The sequence below is a fragment of the Alligator sinensis genome, unplaced genomic scaffold (assembly GCF_000455745.1).
Source record: "Alligator sinensis unplaced genomic scaffold, ASM45574v1 scaffold138_1, whole genome shotgun sequence".
NCBI classification, from domain to species: Eukaryota; Metazoa; Chordata; order Crocodylia; family Alligatoridae; genus Alligator; species Alligator sinensis.
Genome location: NW_005841862.1, coordinates 2482516 through 2505957, shown reverse-complemented (window position 1 = coordinate 2505957; position 23442 = coordinate 2482516). Strand labels below are relative to the sequence as shown.

The window sequence follows — 23442 nt, the reverse complement described above, 5'->3', positions numbered from 1 at the left end:
CTGTTCTGAAAACAACAGGTGAGAAAGGAGAGGGTTTGACCCTGCCACTTGTGGCACCTGTAATTGGAGCAGATTGCAGCACCCTGGTGTGAGTAGGTGTATGCAGTAGAACAGCGGTTGCCTGACTCAGGAGCTCTAGAGGGAAATGCTATGGATGCCTGGTTGCAGGTTGAACTTTTTTAAGGGAAACTGAAGACCCCACAGCTGTATCGCACAGAGCGACTCACTCCTCTGTTCCCGCTCCAGCAATCTCTGTTGCACTGTAATCACACAATTATTATGCCATTAAAATGTCATATTCATAGAAATCCACATAAACAAAGCATTAACAATCGCTGGAAAATCGTAGTCTTCGCTGCTAATGACCTGCTCTCTTTCCGCCCCTCAGCCCCCACCCTCCCTTTCCCTTTTCTGAGCCTTGATTTAAGAGGCAGATGAGGAAATACAGTTTTGTGCTTAGAGACTTTCAATTTTTAATGGACTGTCACAGTGAGAGACTTTCTCTCTCTCACTCTCTCTCTCTCTCTCTCTCTGTTTAATGAGCTACAGGTGGTTTGGAGAAACCTACTTAGCAACCTGGTAAAGGAGGAAGAGGCTGTTCACAGCATGTGTTACTATCAGCTGGGAAAGTGTCGAGTACCTTGTGTAATAAGGTAGATCCCATTTGGAATGAATTTTGTTTCTAGCCTACCTGCAGAAGTTAAAATAAGGCCAGGTTTTCCATACTCTTCTTGAAGACCTCCTCACAGGGATGATAACTCAGGGTTTTGATTGGGGGAGGGCAGCAGGAAGGAGTCAGGGAGCGGGTGATTGAACTTATTAGACAAAATCTATCCCTGGTGTAACTCTATTGACTTCTAGCAGGCATGAGTGCTGCTGATTTTGTTTAGAGCATGTACTGCCTCCATGTGGCACTATCTAATTGATTCCCCAGGGACCCAGATCTGTTGTTCTCCCCAGGTGAGGAATGGTCTAGTATGCCTCTTGTGCTAGTTTTTTGTTGCTGTTGTTGCTTGTGTGGGCTGCATTAGACATATTTCTTATTCATTTCTAAAAAAATGCCTCATGGTTACCCCCTCGAAGGAAGAAACACAAGGAGAGCCTTGTCTTCACAGCTGAACAGGAAAAGCCACTTCTAGTATGTATGTGGTCTGAAATCTGAAAACCTGGACAATGTCTCTGCAAGAGTTATTCACATTGAATAATTTTCAATCCCTGTACAGTGAAACACTGGAATACACAGGGATTGTTTTATAGGTCAAACTCCTAGAATTGAAGGGTCTTAAAGTAGTTTTAAAAAAGCATTTTGTTCTCATGGTCTGAGTACAGGATTGGCAGTACCTGTACATGGTACTGCCAATCCTGTACATGGTACTGCTACATGGTACTGCTTATCCTCTTACATGGCTCAGAGAGAAAAGGGGAACAAAGGTAAATTCTCAGTTAGTGTGGATTGAAACACTGCCAAGTACTATCCACATCCAGGGCCGGCCTGTCCTATACTGCGAAACCTGCGGCTGCAGGAGGCCCTGCAGCCAAGGGGCCCCCTGCGTCCAGCTGCTCACCACTCCCCCTCCCCTGCTGCCACTGGCTTCACATCTGGCTGCTCACCACCACCCTCCTCCCCTTGCCTCTGCTGCCACCGGCGGCTTCTTCAGGGCAGGGGGACCCAAAAAATTGTGGGCCGGCTCTGCCCACAGCCCCAAATCTACCCATTTTTGCTATGTACAAGGTGTTCCCGCTCATAGTAGGTAGTAGGGCTGTGCAAAATTTCACTGAGTGTTTCGTTTCAAAGCTGTTTTGATGTGTTTTGAGCTCAAAACAGCTAAAGTGAAATGAAACAAAAAGCTTTGAAACATCTTTGAAACAAAATGAGGGCACTTGAAACATTTCAAAAGTTTCAAAACATTTTGAGTTTCAAAGCAGCCCAGTGGCGGGAGGCAGGTGAGAGCCAGGGCTGCGATCCGTGTGGCTCCGCAGCCCCATGGAGCTCAGCCTGGCAGCAGGAGTCAGAGCATGGCCCTGGCTTTGCTTACCTCCCACCGCTGGGCTGTGCTGTATGGGGCTGCAGAGTCACTTGGAGCACAGCCCTTGCTCTCTCCTGCCTCCCGCCACTGGGCCAGGTGTCAGGAGGCTGCCACTGCTGCCTGGGGCCAGCGGCAGCCTCAGTCTTCCCTGGCACTGGGTGTGGGCTGCACCCAGCACCGGTCCCAGGCAGCAGTGGCAGACTCCTGTCATTTGGCACAGATCCAGGGACCCGCACCCTCAGGAGGAGGCTGGCATGGCCCCGCAGCCCTCCTGGGGGTGCGGGCCCCTGGATCTGCGCCGGATGACAGGAGGCTGCCGCTGCCGGCAAGTGTCACGAGTTTTTCTTTTTAAAGTTTGAGGTCTAGTTTCTGAGAAACCTCTGCACTTACCTCCTTGAAACTTGGCAGGTTTCATGCCCCCAGAAGGGGCTACCATCCTCTACAATTTTCATCCAAATCAGGTAAGAAATGACAAGGTTTTAGGCATTTTCATGATTCCCCATTATAGCCTGTGGGCGAAACGTGTTGAAACAGCAAAACAGTTTTGACGAAATGAAACGGGACAGTGCTTTGAAACAAAATGAAATGACGAAACGAAACGCTGTCCCATTGAAAGGGTGAAACAGATGCCAGCACAAAACTATGGTGTTTCGCACAGCCCTAGTAGCTAGCCCAAACCATCATAATAAGCCTGGGCCAACACTTACTGAGAAGTCAAATAAAAAAGCTTAGCTTCTTCAGTCGTCAGTTGTTCTTGGATTAAGACTAACATGAATATGATTTCTCCTGTCTTGTGTGCCAACTTCATAATAGTTACAGGCCTGTACTGAAGACCACAGCAACTTGTACAGTTTTAAAAAGGTTGGGATCCAGTTCCTCTAAAAATAGGCGGTGGTCCACTGTCCATGTTTTATCAGACAGTGAGTGGCTTTTTTCTCTCTCTTTGCTGTAGACTCATTTAGTCTCTCAGACTCTTTAAGAAGTGACTGTGTTTCTTATAATTAATGCTAACCATTAAACTGCAGCATTGAAAGAGAAATTACCTAGTTCGGAGAAAAAAAAAAAAATTTATTACCAGGACATGAGAGAAAATGATTATGAAACACAGAGAGAGGAGCCCTGCAGAAGATAAATAGAAAGGCGAGTGGAATATTGACTTGATCCTTCTCTAGTGCAGGGTAATTTGGCTTCTAAAGTGAGTTAGATCACAATAAATTAAATTTAGATTTCTGCACATCAGTTAAATAACTCCCAAGACAGGATTCTAGTGCGAGGAAGAGGTGATAATACATGGTGGAAATATTATAATGAAGATCTTATCCAATAATCCATAACTGATGTGCTGTCCCTGAATGAGTGAAGGGGTTTTCCCATCTCAGTTTTAACTGCTTTTCCCTTTCCCTCTAGGAACAGGTAAGTCATCTACCTAAAGGTCAGGGAAGCTTTCTGTTTGGCTACCTTGTATAAGGCTTGACTTCTGTCACTCTCCAAGGTAGATGGCTAGCTACAGTGCCAAGGCATGTTTAGGCCTAAATATCCTTCCTCAGCTGCATATGGCTCTGGAGGAAAGGAATTGTATCTCAAGCGTATTTTGGTATATGAGGGTGGGTACATCCCAATACAAATTTGAACAAGATGCTGAAGTAAACTTGGCAGAATCTAAATAAGTATCCAGATTAAGTCTGACCTCCTATCTATATAAGGTGATAATGAGTCTATAAGGTGCAAATCTACCATGCCTTCTATATAAGATGAGCAACCTTATTAAGTGCATGACATCCTGTGACTTGGATTCTATTAGAACAAAGATGACCTTGATCTAATAAAAAGTATATTGTCAAGCAATGCCCATTTAGTGGCTCATGCACAGGGTGATAGATACATCTATGTGAATAACTGCTTTTTTGGTTTATTAGAAGCTCCAAATAAATTTAAAAAATGAAGAATTCAAGTTAGTACATAATCAGAGGAGGGCTACAAGGATGAGCAAGGGGACGGATAATTACAAGAGAAGGCTAAAAGCAGCTTGACTTATTTAGCCTAGGAAGATGAAGGTGGCAAGTGGACATGACCACTCTCCAAAAAACCTTAAGCAGGTAAACGACAGAGAGGGAAAGGAGCTAATGGGATGTGTCTATACAAGATATTTATTGTGCAATAGATTAATTAGCTGCACAGTAAATGTCTCTGTGTCTGCATGTGCTCCCCTATTAGGCTGGAGTAAACTAATTTAAATGTAATGTAAATACAAGTACTAGCCTGCTGAGAAGTAAAAAACTCTGCAGCAGCACACATGTAGACTCTGGAGAGGCTGGCTGGGGCACTAGGGTGCTACAGTGCAGGGGCTGCCTCCGGCTAGCCACACACTGAAGCACCTTTGTGCCCCAGCCAGCCCCTTCACAGCATGTTGAGCCAGGGGGAGCAGCCCTGGGTTGGTAGGCTGACCCCTGGGGCCCCTTGCTAACCAGGGCTGCTCTGCCCTGGCTCAATGTGCTATGATCTTGGGCACCCATGCAGGTGCATACCCTGCAGCAATAAGCTTTGGAGCCTATTGCTGTGCATTAATAGGCACATTAGACTCGACAGTGCCCATGGACAGTTATGGCACAGGAAAATATAGGAAAAATTGGCCAAAAAATAAATTTAGGCTAGAAATTAGAAAATTCCCAATCATTGTTGGACTGGGGTTCTGAAACAAATTTCTAGTGTGACCTTGGGAGAAAGAACGACTTAACTGGTTTTAAGATGGAGTTTGATAAGTTTAAGGGAGGGATTATAATAATCCTATGGCCTATGATATCAGGGAATTGGACTTGGTGACCCAGGAAATCCCTTCCAGTCCTGTGTTCCTTTGCACTGTCCAGCCTAATGTGCCTTTAATATCATGGGACCTAAGGGAAAGAATGTTTAGCCTAATGGAGATCATGTCATTGACTGAATAACTAGATGTGGGCAATCTCTGTCAAATATCATAGTCTAGAAACAGAAAATCCTCTTCAGTCAGCTGCAGTAGTTGACCTCCTTGCCATGCCTGCTGAGCACACCAGCCTAGCTGGAGCGCACCAAAATGCCAGTCCCTCTCCTGTGTTCTTAACTCCTGGGTTTTACATTGTGTTCACGACTGGTGTCCTTGTAACACTGCAAGAACTAAGAGGGATGCCTGAAACATATGGCTGACCTCACAGCAGCTAGTTAATTGCATTTTCTTGGAACCAATCTGTCCATTATGCCATGCTATTTGGCAACTGTCCAGATCAAGCCAGTCAACACTTGCCCACTACCCACAGTCTTTTGCAGCACAGTCATTTAGAAGGTCAAAGTGCCATACTGCCTAGCCAGGCTGCCCAGGTGTGGTGGCTGCTGTGTCAAGATCTTAAAGGGACACTGACCAGATATCTTGGCTTCACCCATATTTGCACTCACTTTGCATTGGTGCACTTTGTACTATACAAGGTTCAGGGAAATGTATAATGAGGGACACAGGATAGAGTGATCCGTTTCTTTATCTTTACTATTTAAAGATGCAAGTTATGGGTTTTTAAATGTGTAATATTTTGCTGCCCAGTTTCATTTCATGTTTATAGACCTTTTCTTTTCTTTGATTTCCTGTCTAACTTGCTGCTGTTGCGCTTCATTAAAAAAAGCCCTACTTATTTGAAAAGGCCATTTTAAATGGAAACATTTCTATTCCTATTTAAATTATATAAAGCTTTTTTGTTGAAACAGAACTGAAATTTGGGGCCTAACACTCTTTGACAGTTGCATCAACAGAACTGGGGCTCTGAGGGTTGTTTCAGACTATAATCTGCAGGGCTTTAGTGGTACTGAGATGCAATCGGCTCTCTTTTCCCTGATCCTTTATTGTCCTGGTAAATCATGTTTTACAAGATGCCTTAAAAAAACATAAACTATATTTATCATGCAATATACCGCACTCCTATCAAGAGCCTGCAAACTTGTTTCATATAGCCGTCTGCTCGTAAACTTCCTGATGGACTGTGGTGGCCTTTAGGTTTTAATAACTTTCTATCACTCTTTGTGTCCTGGAAAGCTGGACTGATGTTCCAAACATTAGGTAGTGCTGTGATTGTCATCAGAAGCCCAGGTAGAGCAGGAGTAAGCAGAAAAGTGCTTGTAAAAAAAAAAAAAAAAAAAAAAAAAGACACTGCAAAGCTCCATATTTATTTCCTCTGCCAAATGCACTCCATCTACAAGTCAAAAGATAATTTTTCTATCTGTCAGCAACTGCGCACACACCCTGGGGCATGAAAATAAAGTCACAGTCTTCCTGCCTCTTGCAGCGTGGCTGGTGATAAATATTCGGCAATCGGAGAGGGACTGACAGTGTGGTAGCAGAGACCAGGGCTGGGATAGAATCCATCTCACTTTCCTGTTGTTGCTTTGGCTCAGCAGGTTTAAAAGGAGGAATGCTTCTCCTGGTTAGTAGAGCGAGCAGATGGAACTGAAAGGCACCATGGGCCATATTTGCACCTGTGGAAGCTCCATCGGTGGAGTTGGGTTCAGCTGTAGTTCCAGCAGGGATGAAACTTCCCTGCAGAGAGCAGATCAAAACCAGCTGATTATTATTTATACAGCCTAGTGCTTGACAGACACATAGGGAAGTGGGCATTTGATTGTGGTCTTGTTTACTTTTGGGTAAATCTTGGAGTACCTCCAAGGAGGACAGTGGAGTCATGCAGATATAAGTTCAGCATGAACCTGAATGTCCCTGTCCTTGAAGACTGTTCTTGCATGGGACCAGTTTCCCATCTCCATTTCAGTGGGGTAGATCAGAAATCATTCCAGTGAGGAACAACAGGGTAAGCTTAAGCTCCAGGGACAGATCTGGGAGGGTGGAGTGCACTGGTATACTCGCACTCCCCCTTGGTTCATGCTCCACCCAGAGTTTAAAACCAACTGCCTGGCAGTGGCAGCAGCATTTCCATTCATGCAGTGCTAAAGGAGTCACTTGACTTCATGGCTCAACATCCTCTACCTGATTCCTTCTAAACTCTTAATTTCTTGGGTGTGAATGACCTTCTCTTCTTTTTAATGGCCATGATGTTCCACCGATCTTGCTATCCTTGGTTCTGCAATTCTGTTAGCTGCCCCTGGTAATGAAGCTCTTATTTCATAGCCCTGCAGATTGTTTTTTAACTTATTCCAATGATGTTCTATTTGTTTCTGCTTCAATCTTAAACTGAATAACAGAACCCTAGGCCCCTGGAGTTTTAGTCAAGCTTCTAGTTTCTTTTTAACTGGAGAAAAATATGTGTTGTTATATGTGATGATGCATGTCACCATCTGCACCTGCATCTTCAAAATTCTAGATCTGCCCATGGTTAGCTCTGATTTGCACTGATGTGACTGAGATCAGAATTTGGCCCAACAGAATAAGCAATGGTAAAGGAACTGTGGGAATGGTCATCAGAGAGGATGAGGGGAACTTCAATAAAGCCATGAGATGCTTAGGGCTAAGTACAAACAATCAAAAAACCTGAGGCTGAATTGAGTCAATCTTTGATAGGCAAGTGAACAGACACATTCCAGAAATGCAGCCACATACCTGCAATGGCCCAGGCCAGAAGCCGGGGGTGCTAGAGCATGCCTCCCTGGAGCAGACAGCTTGGGCCAAGGCTAGCCAACCCACCCTACGAGGGAGAGTTTGTGGGGGAGGTGCTGGGGGACTGTGAGTTAATTTGAATCTGGAGGGGATTTGGGACAGAAGCTCAATAAACCAATTTAACCTAAATCAGTTAAGTCTGATGCTATATCCATCCAGGTTTATCTTAAATCGGTTTTGGCCATTTTGAAAGCAGTCTATGTGCACTGAACTACTGTTGTTTTACAGATTTGAACCTGTTTCTAATCACTTATACCAGTTTATGTGTAATTTCTGTCCCTAGCCTTGGGGACAAGCACAGAGTCTTGAGGGCTTTGAGACTTGCTTTTCTGAGCACCAGGAAGTGCCATACTTCTTCTGAACTTCTCCCTGTATGTGCTTCTGTCACATTCTGGTGAAAGGCCTTGCTGTTGGTGGCATTTGCTGCTTAAATGGTCCCACTCCCAACTGGCATTGTAAGCAATGGAAGGTCTATTCCCTCACCCCCAACTTCAGTGGGAGCTGCATCCAGCTTTTAGAAGGGGCCAGTGTTTCCTTCACACTCATGCAAACTGTTTTGTAGCATGAGAAGGGACATCATAGGGGAATTATATTCTGGTCCCATTGCTAGAACTGCTGTATGGGGCACAGGCAGTTCATTTGCTGGAGTCATTGCTCCCCCCTCCCCTGCCTATTAATACAGAAAATGGGCTGTCGGTTGTGAATAAAATCAATTATGGGATAAAAATCGCCTGTTTCAAAAGCTTCATTTTGTGCCATTAGCAGGTGAAAGCAGCTTTGAGATGGAGTTAACAAAAAAGTAGATCAATTATTGGATAAGATCACAATTTTCTTTGGGGCTGAGGCATCTGTAAATGTTTGAATCTCTCCGTATTACGCATAGGCTGAGATCAAAGAGGTTGTGCTGCTGTAATGATGTGATCTTATCAGGTACACATTGTATTAGTCTCCTCTGAGCTGGCACATAGCCATTGTGTCCTGCTCAGCAAAAGGATGCCCTGTGACTCCTCCAACGCTTTTTGAGCAATGCAGCTTGTGGCTTCTCCCTACCTTGAAAATGGCACTGTGGTCTGAGCAAGTGGTCAGGATGACATGTCCCAGGATACTTTGCTGCTGTTTGACTAACGTACCGTGGGGCGTGAGGGAAACGGGCATTGTGACTCAGTCATCACACTCTGCATCAGCACAGCTGTTGTACCAGGCCATTTGACAAGGAGTGCTTAAAGTGCAAATCAAGCTCAAGTGCCTTGTCCAGGCCTATTGGAGATGCTTTGGTTCGTGGTGAGCTGGTGCCAGATTCAACTGAGAGCTTACTGCCATGTGAGCACTCAAGTTCACCTAAGGACTTGCTGCTGTGGAGGTGTTGTTGTTAATCTGTGGTTAATCTTGTAATTACTGGATAGGAATAAGATTATGCTATAAAGATACGCCTTTTAAACAGATATCATTGACCTGGAAATGATCTTTCCATCTGAAGTGTATACCCCATTTTTGGCACAGAATCCCCCCAAATTAATGCCATTATGAATAGTTTAAGGGAAATCTACTTTCTCTGTTTTCCATCTTCTGTACATTAGATGTTGGGCAATGCTTTGTGTGCAGGGATTTTCTATGCTTTGCTGATGGCTACCTGCATTTTGGGCCTTGTGCATTAGTATGATGATATGACTTGCATGCTTTTTCCTAGGCCCTGAAAGATGGTGCCTCCTACTAAGAATGGGAGCAAAGTTAGTGATCTAGGCAGACATAGTCATAGAACTAGAATGGGATGGGCTGATTCCAGCATATTAGAAGAAGATGCTATTGAGCCACCCAAGAGAGACTTCTAAATAGCAGCAGGGGAAGGAAAAAGCCTGCTATAAAACATTTTAAATAAGGAATGAAATAAAAACCTGATAAAATTGGGGCATGCCATTTCAAAGTGGAATCTTCTGAACTTGCTTTGAAATGAGTCATTGTCAATCTGAGTTGGCAGGTTCCCCCTTCATGTGATGTTTTTAAATCAGGGAAACTGAAGAAACTGCGGGATGCCTTGTTGGAAAATACAACGTTTTCTAATGTTGTTGACTTCTAGCAGAAGGCCTAGCTCAACTCCCATGAAAGTTAGTAAAGATCTTTGCTGTAAGAAGCAATGGGAGTTGGACCAGGCCTGTCATGGGCTGGATCCTCAGCTGAAAGCAATAAATGCAGGTTCATTGATGGGGATGGCTAATTAGTAAAGGGAAACTTCTATCCTGCTCCAGCCCCTCTGTTCTGACAGGGTTGACTGTTTGTGTGTGCAGGGTTCTGATGTGGACTGGGATGACCTCTGGGATCAGTTTGAAGAGAGAAGGTACCTGAGTGCCCGGAAATGGAAGGGTGGAGAGGACCCGTACCGACTCTACGCCTTTAACCAGCGGGAGAGTGAGAGGATTCCCAGTGACCGTGCCATCCGCGACACAAGACATTACAGGTTCTTGCCTCCTCCCCATCCCTTCTCCTCTTCTGGTCATGTCATGTTTCAGAGGCAGCCCTTGTTACAAAGGGATGTAACTGGCCATTCCTTGGAGCGTGTGCTTCAGTGAGTTTGAAACCTACACCAGTAGGATGCGAATGGGCCAAGGTTACAGCAGACTGGGCTAGGACTGGGAGCCTGTCTCAAGGGTACTTTTATATTGAGAGGCCCCAGTGACATAAAAGTTACACTGATTTAAGCAGATTTTCCTTGCATGCCTTCCTAATACTATCCTACATTATTATACAGTTTAAACAGTATCTATGCCATTTGGTAACTTTGCATTTCACTTGGGCAGCGAAATGGGAATAGTCAGTTTCCTTCCTGTTTAGTCATTTTCAATTCAAGTTATCTTGTACAAATAATAGCAATGCCATGTTTGGCTTTACCTATAGATTTCTGTCATCCTCGTATCAAGGGACTGCCGGCAATGACGTCGATCAATTGCACTGAAATTTAAAATAGAGCCGTTTTAATGATTTCTGCATCACCAATACAGATACATAGAAAGCAGGAGTTGGGTCCTAAAAAAATCAGTTTTGTTCAAAATCATAAGATTTAAAAACAAACAAGCAACCTCCCCTCCCCCTCCAACTAATTTTGGGGTGTTTTTTATTCCCCATCTGGTTGCTGAGTATTCAGGGAGCACTTAGGTCACGTGCTCAAACTTTTCTCTGCAATCAAGGATAGATCCAGAGGGGGTACAGCAGTGCCGTCGCACCCTTTTGTGCTTGTGCGCTCCATGCACAGTGAGTTGTCAGAGCATGTCAGCATGTCAGTGGAGCTCCTGCTGGGAGCTTGACATGTGCTATGAGCCCAGGGGGTGATGCGCAGCCCCTGCTTTTATTCAGCTCTGATACCATTGTTTCTTATCCCCTCCCCTCCTGAATTTGTGGAGGGGAAGCGTAGGAGAAGGGAAAGGAAGAGTGAACAGAAGCAGTCTCCGGAGCTGCTTGAAAGCAGAGACTTCAGGTGAACCCCACGCAGACCCAGCAAGAGCTGTGCTGGCATATTGGTGAGGTCTGAGAGCTTACTGGCATCTAGAATCACAGTAAGGGGTTGCAGGCAGACCCTTTTTGGCTGTGTGGCACATGCATAATGGGTTCTCTTCACTATGTGTATGGCACACAGCTGAACAGGGTGTGGCTGTACCCATGTCATCACGATCCTGGGTCCACTCATACTGCGAATCTCATGACTCCAGGAACTTTCATAGATTTCATAGACATCAGGGCGGGAAGGGACCTCGGAAGATCATCGAGTCCAGCCCCTCGCCCAAAGGGCAGGAAGTCAGCTGGGGTCATAGGATCCCAGCAAGATAAGCATCCAGTTTCATCTTGAAGGTGTTCAATGAAGGCTCTTGAACCACCTCCGGTGGCAGGCTGTTCCAGACCTTGGGGGCTCGGACAGTAAAGAAATTCTTCCTTATGTCCAGCCTGAAATGATCTTGAAGTAGTTTGTGACCATTCGACCTCGTCATCCCTTGGGGCGCTCTGGTGAACAAACGTTCCCCCAGATGCTGGTGGTCACCCCTGATAAACTTGTAGGTGGCCATCAGATCACCCCTGAGCCTGCGCTTTTTCAGGCTAAAGAGCCCCAGGGCTCTCAGCCTGTCATCGTAGGGTCTGTTTCCCTGACCTCTGATCATGCGCGTGGCTCTTCTCTGGACTCTCTCAAGCTTCTCCACATCCTTTTTGAATTGTGGAGCCCAAAACTGGACACAGTACTCCAGCTGCGGCCTCACCAAGGCCGAGTACAGGGGGAGAATGACGTCCCGGGGCCTTAAGAGAAGGGAAAACAACATCAAAGCTGGCAACACTATGATTTTTATTTTAGCTTTCTGATGTTTGAGATCTCCTCCATTTTATTTAATATAAAGACAACCTACTTGTTAGGCCTAAACTATTCAGTGCCCATTTCATTAGGTTTCTTGAGTGCTAATGTGAAATTAGCATGCCAGATTCTCTGACAGATTTGTAAATATGAAGAGTGAGGGTCTGAATTTTTCTGGGATTATTTTTATTGCGATCGACTCTTCCAATTATGTTTATCTAGTCTCATGCATTGCACTCACACCCTAGTCACTTAAAATTTCACCTGGCCTGGATGCTATTGAATTCTTGTGAGATCCTAGAGGAAAAAATGATATTACTTTCCTGCAAGGCAGGCAGAATTTTGAGAGAACAGGACCATGTGTGAGCATCAGCAAGAGAGAAAGAGAGGGGGAGAATACATGCCGCCTCTAAAATGGACATGGTCTCCTCCAGTTCTCAGAAATCTTGTGCTGAAACACAAAAATATGGCAACAAGCACAGCAGAATTGCTCCCTGTTTACTTGGATCACTTGGGAAATGGTGAAAATGGAGGAATGAGGCAGGGGAATTTAAGAATTTATTGGGCTAGTTTTCCATCAGCCCAAGGAGAACATTGAACAAGAGCATCACAGAAATTTGCTGTGTGCTCTGGAGGGCCTCTTGAGCTTTAGGTGGATCTGTGCCATTTGGGAAATCTTCTATCGTAATTATGGAGAAGTTTTACTTGTGGGTGATAGATTCCCCTAATGGTAGTTGTGGGAAGCTGACAGGCAGCAGCTGCGTGCTGTCAGCACTAAGAGATGATGAGAGGCTAGATGGGCAACCTCAACTGTATCTAGGCAAAGTTTTCTGGCACGTTCCTGTACAATAAATTCACTTCACTTTAATCTGTATTTCCCTCTGTTGGGGGTGTGGGGAAATGCTGCCCTATGTCCTGTGGGTATGTTATGGCTGGCTTTGTCATTTCAGTGAGCTTCATGTAGCAATAATGGACTCTATTGCTTCCTCCTGTAGGAACAGTCATGGTAGGAAATCATACTGAGGGTCTTGCAATGCTTTTTCCGACTGCAGGTGGAAGGGGTGGCACTTTTACCTTGAAGAATAGCCCATGGAGTCAAGTTTGTGTTCTGGGAACCAAGGATGTGTGCCATGTGCTCAAGAGGGAGGCCAGGAACATGCACAAGGCTCCATGACCTACACCAGCTTCCTCCTGGTGTCCTTCCAAAAGAGATAACTTAGGGCTGTCTCATCTAGCAGCAGTCCTGAAACATCCTCACCACTACTAACTCTAATCTGTTTTTTCCTTGAACCCCAGTCTGATGATGGAGGGTGATGATTGCCCCTCCCTCCCCACAGGCCCACAGAGACCTTCACTCTCCCATTTTTACCCATGGGAGGCTGAGACATGGGACTGAGGCAACCCCACCCTACATGTGGATGCAGGGGACACAGTCACCCCCTGTAAGGACAGTTATTTCAGATTCTGCCTTTCCTTTCCGTACACTAGACAAACATTTGCTAATTAACTCAACACCCCTGCTTTGAACATGACTCACATCTGGGGAAATATAAGTGCAGAAAGACTGGCTGACTTGCCCAGGCCTGCTTAGCTGGTGAGAAGAGCCAGAATTAGAAGTAAGGTTCCCCCTTGATCCCAGCTCTGTGTTGTTTCATGCTGAGGAGGGAAGCTAATGGCATGTAGTGCAGTGTGTGACTTAAAGGGTTTCTGTAGCACTGGAAGAAGCAGCTGCTGCTCGTCAGTTTGGCAGCGCAGTACAGATTCTGCACCTTTTCTTGGGCATCATCTTCTCAGGCCCTGGAGGGGCAGGGGCCTGGCCTGCCTTGGGAGGCTGGAGAAATCCTAACCATGTCTTACCAGAGATGAGCAAATACCTCGTTCCCTTGCATTCCCTCTTTCTTCTTCTCTCGCCTTGATTCATTTGGTTTGAATTATAATGGGGCTTTACTTGCTTTCCAAGGACATGGTGCAACCTTCAGCTCCTAATGGAGCTCAGAGCTTGACAGAATCCTCCCCTTTATCAGCAGAAATAGATGAGCCTGGACTAGAGACTTTGGTCTGAAGCCAGGCCTGAATTTAAAATTCAGAGAGGTAGAGGAGGGATCTGCCCCAGCCCCATTAAGTTCCCATATTCAGATCCTATTGGTAGGCTCAAGGCCAGCTCTGGTGCTAGAATCACACCGGTTCTTCTGCACAGTTGCTGTCTGTGATTTTTCACTCCTTTTGCCTAGTGAGGCCAGATGCTCTTTCCTCCGGAGGGGAGGTGCCAGCCCTGATGGACGCCTGCTATAGCTGTGGAGAGTGTGAGCGTGCTATTCTTGGGGAGAATGAATGCATGAGATATTAACCATCTGCTCTAATAAAAAAAGCAAAACCAAGCTAAATGGACCCTTCCTCTATGCCCTGTCATGGTCAGGAAGAAATGACCTGGCAGCACCTTGTTCCCAGGTGCATGCCACTGTGCTGAGTGCTTTTAAAAGGGAACATCCTTATTAAGGAAGAAGCAAGGGCACAGCTCATGGGAGGGGCCAAAGCTAATTACATTTGTTTCCAATTTCCTTACCCCGGTAATTGGATTCTGATTTATTGAATATGTCTGAACAACGCTGCAGATGATGCACCATTAGCCAAGCATTAGAGCAGCCACCAAGGAAATGGGGCTGCCTTGAGATTTAAAAAACATCTGGGGCAGGACAGCCTGTGGGTTGCAGAGGGGAGAAGGGGAGGGAAAAAACACCATTTTAAAAGCCCTCCACGGAAGGCATATATGTTCACTGTGCAGCTGTTTGGGGAGCAGCAGCAGAGACACTCTGGCACTCTGGTGCATTTTGCAAACAGACCTTGTTGCTACGTCTCATTGGATGGAGGCACTGGGGATGGTTTGTTTGATTTCCTAGTACAATGTGGTGGGTAAATGGGACCTGTCATGTCTGACTTTTGCAGCAGGGAGATTTTTGGCTGCTGATGGCCTGCACAGTGGAAAAGATTGAGGAGATGGAGGGGCTGGAAGGGGGCTAAACACTTTGGAAGCAATTGCCTTTTTTGTGGCAGTTGGGGCTGAACCTGCACCAGAGCCAGACACTTTCCACTAGACAAGCATGGGAAACTGAAAAATATCTGTTGCCAATGATGGGTGAGCTACAAAGTGTTCAGTTTGTAGATGCATCCAGAAAGCTGCATCTGAACCACCTTGGTCCACAAATAAGACTGGAAGCATCCTTCCTCAAGAGGTTTCCATTCCAGCCAGGCTGGAGATACAGGGCCCAGTTCTTCTTCCACCCACACTAGTTTAAATCAAAGGTGATCCATCAAGTCCATGCTAGAGCACTCAGGTGTCACCTCAGAGGTGAGTCTAGTACTGTAGTACTTAGACCAGGGGTGGGCAAAGTCCAGCCTGTGGGCTGGATCTGGCTCATGGTGGACTCCATGTCCCAGTAGCCACTGTGATGGCAGCACCTTCTGGCTGCTGCCACTGGACCCAGTCCCGCTGCCCGTCTGCCCCATACCCACTGCTGGGGAGAGGACCCGTGCAGCCAGGGCTCACAGCTGGGTGGCTGGGATAGGGCCACAGCTGGGAGTGAGATGGGTGAGTGAGGCCAGGGATACCCCAGGACCTTGGGCTGGTGATGGCCAGGGCCAGGGAAGAGTGGGTTCTATGGGCAGGGGCATGCCAGGAGCCCCATGCTGCCACTGTCCCAAGGTCCTGGTCTTGGCCCTGGAGCAGCTCCTCACCTAGCTGTGTGCCATGCCCATGTGGCTCCTGGGTGGTCTTCATGGAGACCCCAGGAGTGCGGGGCCATGACAGCACAGGGCCAGGCTGGGCTGGGGCAGAGCCCTGGTTTGGTGGCCCCACACTGTCATGGCCTTGTTCTTCTGGGGTCTTTATGCATACCAGGTGGGAGCTGTGTGGGAAGGCACTGCTGGGAAATGGAGCCTAACCGCATGCTGGATCCACCATTTTGCTAGGGTTGCCAACCCTCATGGATTGCCTGGGAGTCTACCAGAATCGGCATTGATCTCCCAGTGACTACTGAAATCAAGCTGGGAGATTTTAATAGGATGTTTTAAGCAAATGAAATTAATGACATTACATCATGTTGGGAAAAAAATTCTCCCAGAATAGCTTCAGTCAGAGTTGGCAATCTTACATTTTGCCCACCCTTGACTTAGAGGCTCCAGCTAAGGTTGTGGCCCCTTATTGCTAGGTGCAACACACACAAACACACACTGATGAAGAGGTCCTGCCTGAGAGATCACAGGCTTCAGTTCATTCTTCTATGTGCTGACTAAAGCACAATGGAGTGTCTGCTCTTCTCACCCACAGGCTGTGGGAAAAGCGCCTTTGTGTCCAGCAGGGCCACCTTATGCTGATTCAGCTGTCATCTTTGAAGAGAGCTCAGACTATAACCCAAGGGCTGGCTAAGAGCTGCTGTCCTTGCCTCCTCTAGATCACTGCTCACAGCAGACCTCTTACCCCCTGCCCTTAGTTTTCAGTTCAGCTGAAGAGGCCTTCTCTGCTTCCCCCTTCCATCCCCCCTTCATTTGCTCTTCCAGCCATGCCCCTTCCTTTTGTCCATCTTCCTCTCCCTCTCTGCAGCTCCTTCAGCTGTGATTTGGCTTGTTAGGGCAAAATTATCAGCAGGTGATCCACAAAGGGATCACTAGCTGGGGCTGTGTCTGGAGGACCAGGAATGGGAGCAGTGCTCTTCACAGCCCTTTCCCACCTCTTTCCAAATCTAATGGGGCATCATTGCGTGTGCAGGGTCTGGTGCAGCTAGTTGAAGAGAGAAGAGGAGGAGCAAAGTTCATTCCTCGACTGACCCTGAACTTCCTTATAGCTTGGGATTATTTGGATCCTGGGTTCACATTTTAAAAGGGTTGGCGTTTCAGAGATCCCATCTGAATTTAGGTTTGGGTGAATTCCTCTCCAGGCCATTTCTCCCACCCATGTGTGACTGGCTGTGGCTGGGTTTACAAATGAGCAGAGGACTGGAGCACCCAAGGACATGGGAGAACGTACTAACATTTTCCCTTGAAGTTTTTCCACTTCAACGTGATTCTTTCTCCAGGATGGTTCCAGAAAATCTCCCTGCTCTTTCCCCCCCCAGTCTAGCTAAGCAGCTGGAATTGCCAGCAACAGCCTAATATACAAAACCTGGCATGCTTTGAACAGCAGGCTCCTGCCACAGGGTCAGAGAAGGGGCAAACGTTTAGGGGGGAAAAATGGCACTGACATCCAGCTGCTTAGCAATATTTGTTTTTTTCATCCCTGACGCACAGCTGGTGAAACTGTATCAGACAATGACAAACCATAGAGTGATTGGAATTAGAGATGGAAAAGACCTATGAGGTCATCTTGTCTATCCCCTGCCAAGGCAGGATTGTTCCCAGTGCTCTGTTTTTCAGTGATTCAGCCAGTGGGACTTTGACTGCTTCCCCAGGGAAAACATTACAGAGTCTGAGACCTCAGTTAGGTAATTTTTCCTGGTGACCAGCCTAAATTTTCCTTTGCCTAGTTACAGTTCTGGTGACTCTCATGTCCCCACCCCACAGTCGTCTTTCAGTCAACCCTTAAGCATTACAAATTTCACATTCCCACAGAACAAAGGCACTTCCACTTGCTCCATGCAAAGTTAGTAATTCCTCATTATTATAATGTTGCAAGGCCAAATCTGCCTCTGTGAGTGGCTCATATCCATAGCACAGTGAAAATACTCTGGTGCATGACTTCTTTGTGCTCACTAGCTAACTCACTGGAGGCTGTTATCAACTCATGGAGCTTTGGATAGCCACACTGTCACATCCCACCAGAGAAATCCCCACTCAGAAATGCAAAAATAAAATGGGAACTAAGCTTACAGAGTGAGTCAGTTTGTGCATGAGGTGACTGGAGCTGAGGTTTATACTACTGCTCAGTGGGTTGGAAAACTGTCAGCAATGGGATATACTGCCCAAAGCCATAAGAATTCTTAGTGATGGCTTCTGGGTTTCTTCCATCTGTAGCAGACACCTCCCAATGAGTTCAGACATTCCAGTATTCACGGTATTATTATTCCATATGCTAGTCATACTGACCTCCACCTTCAAAATGCTCCATTGGTTTTATGGGCATGCACACACTGCTGCTGCTAGTCTTAGCTGGTACTATGCTGGCTTTGAGTTTGTTCTTCCTGACAGTAGTAAAGCAGAGAGGAGGAAATGGGATAGGGGAATACAGGAGAGGACAGACTCTGGGGGAAGGGGGATACTGTCCCTAAAGTGTTTCTAGGTGTTGAAATATTCTCTCTCATTGTTTATATTGTGGCATAGAAAATGGTTTCATCCAATGAAATTTTGTACGCTCATCTTGCTTTTGCCACCCCAATTGTAATGTGAGTTACAATTAACAACAACACTTAGTAGCCACTTTCTCATGAGCTGCAAGAACTAAGAGGCCAAGCCTGAAGTCCTCCAAAATCCTGTTGTAAGGCAAAACTGCACTTAATTTCTGCAGCACTTGCCATCCTAGGTGCTAAAATGCTTTACATGCACGCCTGGTTCTTTGGGTAGATGTGATATCTTTTATTAGATCAACTGAGTAGTCGGAAAAAAGTTCTTAGCAAGCTTTCGGACGCAGTCACCCTTCATCAGGCATAGGGAGTCTGTGCTGGTCTGACACTCCAAGAAATCTTCCCTTGCCTGACGAAGGGCGACTGCACCCGAAAGCTTGCTAAGAACTTTTTTCCGACTACTCAGTTGATCTAATAAAAGATATCACATCTACTCAAAGAACCTTGCCTGCCTATGTCCTTAGACCAACACAGCTACATCAAAAACCCAATTACATGCATGCCTTGCAGTATTGTAACTGAGTGGGGGTGACCAGGGAAGCAGTCCCAGGTGCTGCCTTTGGGCGGGAGGAGGGGGTGCAAAAATAGCTGCTGTCACAGTGGTGGCCAGTAATGCCATCATTGGCGCACTGTGTCTGCTGGTGTTGCGCTGTGCCTTGTTGCTACCCAGAGTGTGGAGTTGCTGTGACATACCTCTGATGCCCTCCACAATAACCTCTATGTTTACTGCTAGAGATTATTGCTGGAGTGAGGAGTTGCTAAAGTTAAATGGAATTGAAGTGAGAAGTAAGTAGGTGATAAAGAGACTGACAGGATGGGAAGCTGAACTTTCCAATCATTTCCTCTGGCAGGGAATTCTTTGAAGATCCACATCCAATTCAAATACCCGCCCCCACCCCCCCAAATGTAAACATACTCAATTGTATTCCCTTTGGTGTAAGGTCTGAGTATCAGTGCAGGACCTTCTCATTTCTTATCCTCACCTCCTGTGCAGCACCACTCCGTGACGCCTGGTAGGAGAGAATATTATGGGTGCATAATCTGTCCAGAACTGGTGGTGTCCTTGTGGAGGCAGGTACAGGCGAGTTTCCTGGTAGAGAGGAGTTAGGGGTTAAATCTGTCACATTTCTTAGCAGCAGTCACAGTGGAGGGGTGACATCTTGAATTCTCAGAAACTAAAATTGGTATCACTGCAGAGCTCACGTAGCAGTGGAGCATGAGCACTAAGCAACACATTAGTATTATGACTTATCCTCTATGCAGCAAAAACCCAAAAGTCCTGGGATTCCTTCTGGCTGCACGTTCGTTATCACTGCCTGAACCAGCTCTTGTTGGACTGGTATAGAGGCTCCCAGGACATATGAACTCCTCCAAGCAAAAGGTACTGGAATAGTGATCAGAAAGAATACGCTTAAGTCCTGAGGAGTGCAGTGCCTCCTCATGCCTTTGTTTGATACTCATGGTGCATGTAGGGAGTGTGTGTGTGTGTGTGATGTGGACCCATCCATGCTTACATGTGGAGTATGCATCTGTGTGGTTGCAGAGTTTACATATTTTGCATGTTTAGAATGTGCATATATTTGTAGACATGGCGGGTAACTGGTGGGTGTGCACAAAATAATACAGTACATCATGCAAGCCTCTGTGCACGGAAGGCTGGCGGGTGCAATTGTGTAGTGTCTGTGTATGTGCTTCGATCCTTTTTTGCTGCTCAACGGCATATTGTCTGCCAGAATTGAATTGGGCAGTGAATTGTATTCAAGCACTATTGACAATTATATAATATCCCCACAGTAGCGAAAGTCATAAGTGAGAGCAATTAAGTTTTGACAACATCCCCTTGTCTAAAAGTTCTTTCATTTCTCACATTGGCTTGTCTTTCTCCAAACCTAGTTACTGTCTTGGAGTCTGCTAGACCAAACCTGCTTAGAAATGAATCAAAATGAGCACTATGTCCTGACAACTAGAAACAATCTCAACACTGCCGTATTTTGTACCACCAAAGGGATGTCTGCTTCATGTCTTTTCCTTTCCTGGCTACCTGAGAGCTCTTTTTAATGTTATCTCCTATGCCACAAGGGGATCCTCTTAGAGTCGTTAGTGTCTGAAAAGTGACTGCGGCAGAAATAGTCTGATATCACTTTGCAGACACTTGTGTGTGTTCAGAGTCTCATGCCTGCTTCATTTTAGCAAGAGAAATATGTTTTTATTGCTTCTTTCAGCCATACAGAATCAGTATGTGGCTTTAAGACAGGGAGTTCCATGATATTCTAGCTTATCCATCTTGATGATTGGTACCTAAGGGCTATATACCAACAGGACTTAGGTGTCTGAAGAAGGGCTTGGACTGGACTTAGACATCTGAGACCAAATTGTTGATCATCAAAACTCCTGTTCAGCTGCCAACCCACCCTGTGGGTGACTAAAGTTGATAAGTATCTTAAGTTTTTTACATTAAAGTTTTCCAGGTGACCAAAATAGGTGTTTTTTCACCTATCTCACCTGTGAGGCTTGATATGATAGGGGTTTTCAGAGCATTGCTAACTTCAGACCTACAGATGGGGCTCTGTGCAAAGTGCAGGCACTGCTTCCTTCCAAAACACTGTGGGAGATGGAAGAACCATCACCTGCCTTTCTTTCAGTGTATTGCTTATGAGAGCACTTGCATAGGAAATAGGAGGCCTCCGTTAGATCCCCCTACAATCTGAGGAGATTCCAACTCGTGCCTTCCTCTGGCTGCTGGAGTGGGTGCACTGTCAACTCCTCCAACTGCAGTTGTTCCATCTTCATAGAATCCTTAGCAGGGACCATAACCAGTATGTGGTATGCTAGCTAATGCTGAGGGGTGTCTGTGTGTATGTCTCTCTCCAATTTCACTGGGATAGGCAGACAGAACAGTGACCAGTTAGGGCTTTTGGAGCTAATCAACAGGTCAGGTGATAACCTGTTTGAGAAGTTTGAAATAATGTGGAGAGAGGCTATTGTTTTGCTAATTGGATGATAAAGACTGTTATCCGCCTCCCCCCAGCTGATTTGCTCACCTGTCAGTTTGCTGCAGACAGTATGACGAAGCAGGGAGGGAAGCTGAAAAGCACCGTATCATCAACAGATGCATGCACCACACACCCCCCACTCACCTCAGTGTGCTAGTTCGGGGCTAAGGGCAGGCAACACCCCCACCCCTTGAGCAGCTGAAGTGGGGAGGGAGATTGAAAAGCTCTGTATTATCAACAGATGCATGCATGGCACCTCCCACCCCTTGCCTCAGGGTGCAAGCCCAGGGCTGAGGGCTGGCAACATTCCCACCCCTTGAGCAGCAAGTGGGGAAAAGCCTGGGACTGCAGGCAGACCTCCCTAATCAGAGAGTCCTGCCTGGGCCTAGCCACGCCCCCCCTCAGCTCAGCTCCCTGCAGAAGGGAAGGGAAGGCTGCTCTCCTGCCCCCCCCCCGGCTTCTAGCCTGAGCCATTGCAGGCATGTGCCTGAATCTCTTCAGTCTAGTGAGAATGTCTGTCCAGTTTCAAACCAGTTCAGCCTAGTCAGGTTAGATTAGCCTCCAAAGATTGAATCAATTCAGGCTCAGGCTTGTTGAATGTCTGTCCCTAGCATTAAAGATTCATAGAGTCAGATAAAGACAGACAGAGAAAACAGGACCGGGACACTCTACTTAAGTTGGTTGGGCACTTACCTGTGGAGGTGAAGTCCTGGGTTCAAGTCCTTGCTCTAAGTGTTGTTGATGTATTTTACATTAAGTAGTAACCTCCATCCCCAGAGTTTTCTACTCTCTATTTTGGGTGACCCTTTCTTCCACTCTTCATGCTGGCTTTTGTGAATCTCTTTCTAGGGTGCATAACTCACCCCATGTGCTGCACAGGAAGCTTAGGCGCCTTTCTCATAGTTGTGAGTTCTACAAAGGCCTGAAAGTTTGGTGCTGCAACACCTAAGGATGCAGCTAGGCTCCCTTTCTGGATCTGGGCCTAAGCTGTATCTGCAGAGCTGAACTCTACCCTTAGTCTCTGAGGCTGCCTGGGTGAAGCTGAGGGCAGAGTTTGAAGATTATAGGATTGTGCAGGTGTATTTGAAGTCAAAAGGGCAGAATGTAGACTGAAGAATCCTTATTACCAGTGGTGACACATGAGACAGCAAAAAACCTCTTGGTTCCTATGTGGGGTTGGCAAGGCTACCAATTAGATGAATCCCTGTACATTTCAGAGAACTGTGCTTTAAAGCTGTTTGTATTTTTCTTGTGGCTGACCCTAGAGGTTTTCATCTTTGTAGTTCTGTTAATTCAGTGTCCTTTGAGAGTGGACAGACTCCCAAGGGCCTGCCTTAGTTTAGCTCATGCTCTTTTCCTACTTATACAGAGTGCTACACTAGATCCTTAGTTGTCTGGACTCTCAATTATGTGAATGCGAACTTTGTTTTACGGCCTTGTAACTGGTGATGTTGCATGACAACCTGTTTTCTATTTAAGCTTTGCATATGGTGGGGGCCAGAAAACTGCTGCAAATCAAGATTAAAGGGGACTGGCAGAGATATATATAAGGAGGACAGTGACAGGTGCATAACAGAACAGCAGCAGATGCTTCATATCAGGACTTAGGAGTATTGGCAAAGCTTGGATGAGGCTCGAGATGAGGTGTGCTACCATAGCTGTATTCTGGGAGGTTGCACTTGCCTTAAGCCAGTGTGTTGTTCTCTTTACTGAGTTCTTCACCCACTCAAGTGACCAGTTCCTGTGGTGCCCACTTAAGCAAACTCCCATTGACATCACTGGGGCTATTCTTGTAAATTCATTGCACTCTGGAACACTAAGTATTGTGTAATTGGGCTCGCAGCCTGTGCCGTGTGATGCTTAGGCTACTGGATATAATGGATTTTGGATCCCTCTTTCTTCCATATTTTAGTATTAGCTGCCAATCCCCACACACCAGAGCCAATAGTACCCAACTGAGATTGTTGTGTCCCCTGCTCTGGGGTTCTGGCTGCTAGCATATTCTCTGGGCAAATTCGGGAGACTGATTTCATTCCAAAATAAGATTTGTTATATTTGGGCCACATCCTGTATGTCACTTGGGCTCTCTCGCCAAAAGAAGATATTTGCTGGCAGGAAGATCTGAGGCTGGATTAGCTGAGTC

General features: G+C 46.2%; 1 protein-coding gene across 1 annotated transcript in view; it reads left to right on the top strand.

Moving 5' to 3' along the window:
- Nucleotides 1-900: 900 nt before the first annotated feature.
- Nucleotides 901-23442, top strand: part of GALNT14 (polypeptide N-acetylgalactosaminyltransferase 14) — a 137361-nt gene continuing 114819 nt past the window's right edge. The window contains exons 1-2 of the mRNA XM_006016548.2: nucleotides 901-960; nucleotides 9933-10102. Of these exons, the coding sequence (XP_006016610.1) occupies nucleotides 907-960; nucleotides 9933-10102 (224 nt within the window). The 5' untranslated portion in view covers nucleotides 901-906. The remainder of the gene's footprint in view (nucleotides 961-9932; nucleotides 10103-23442) is intronic.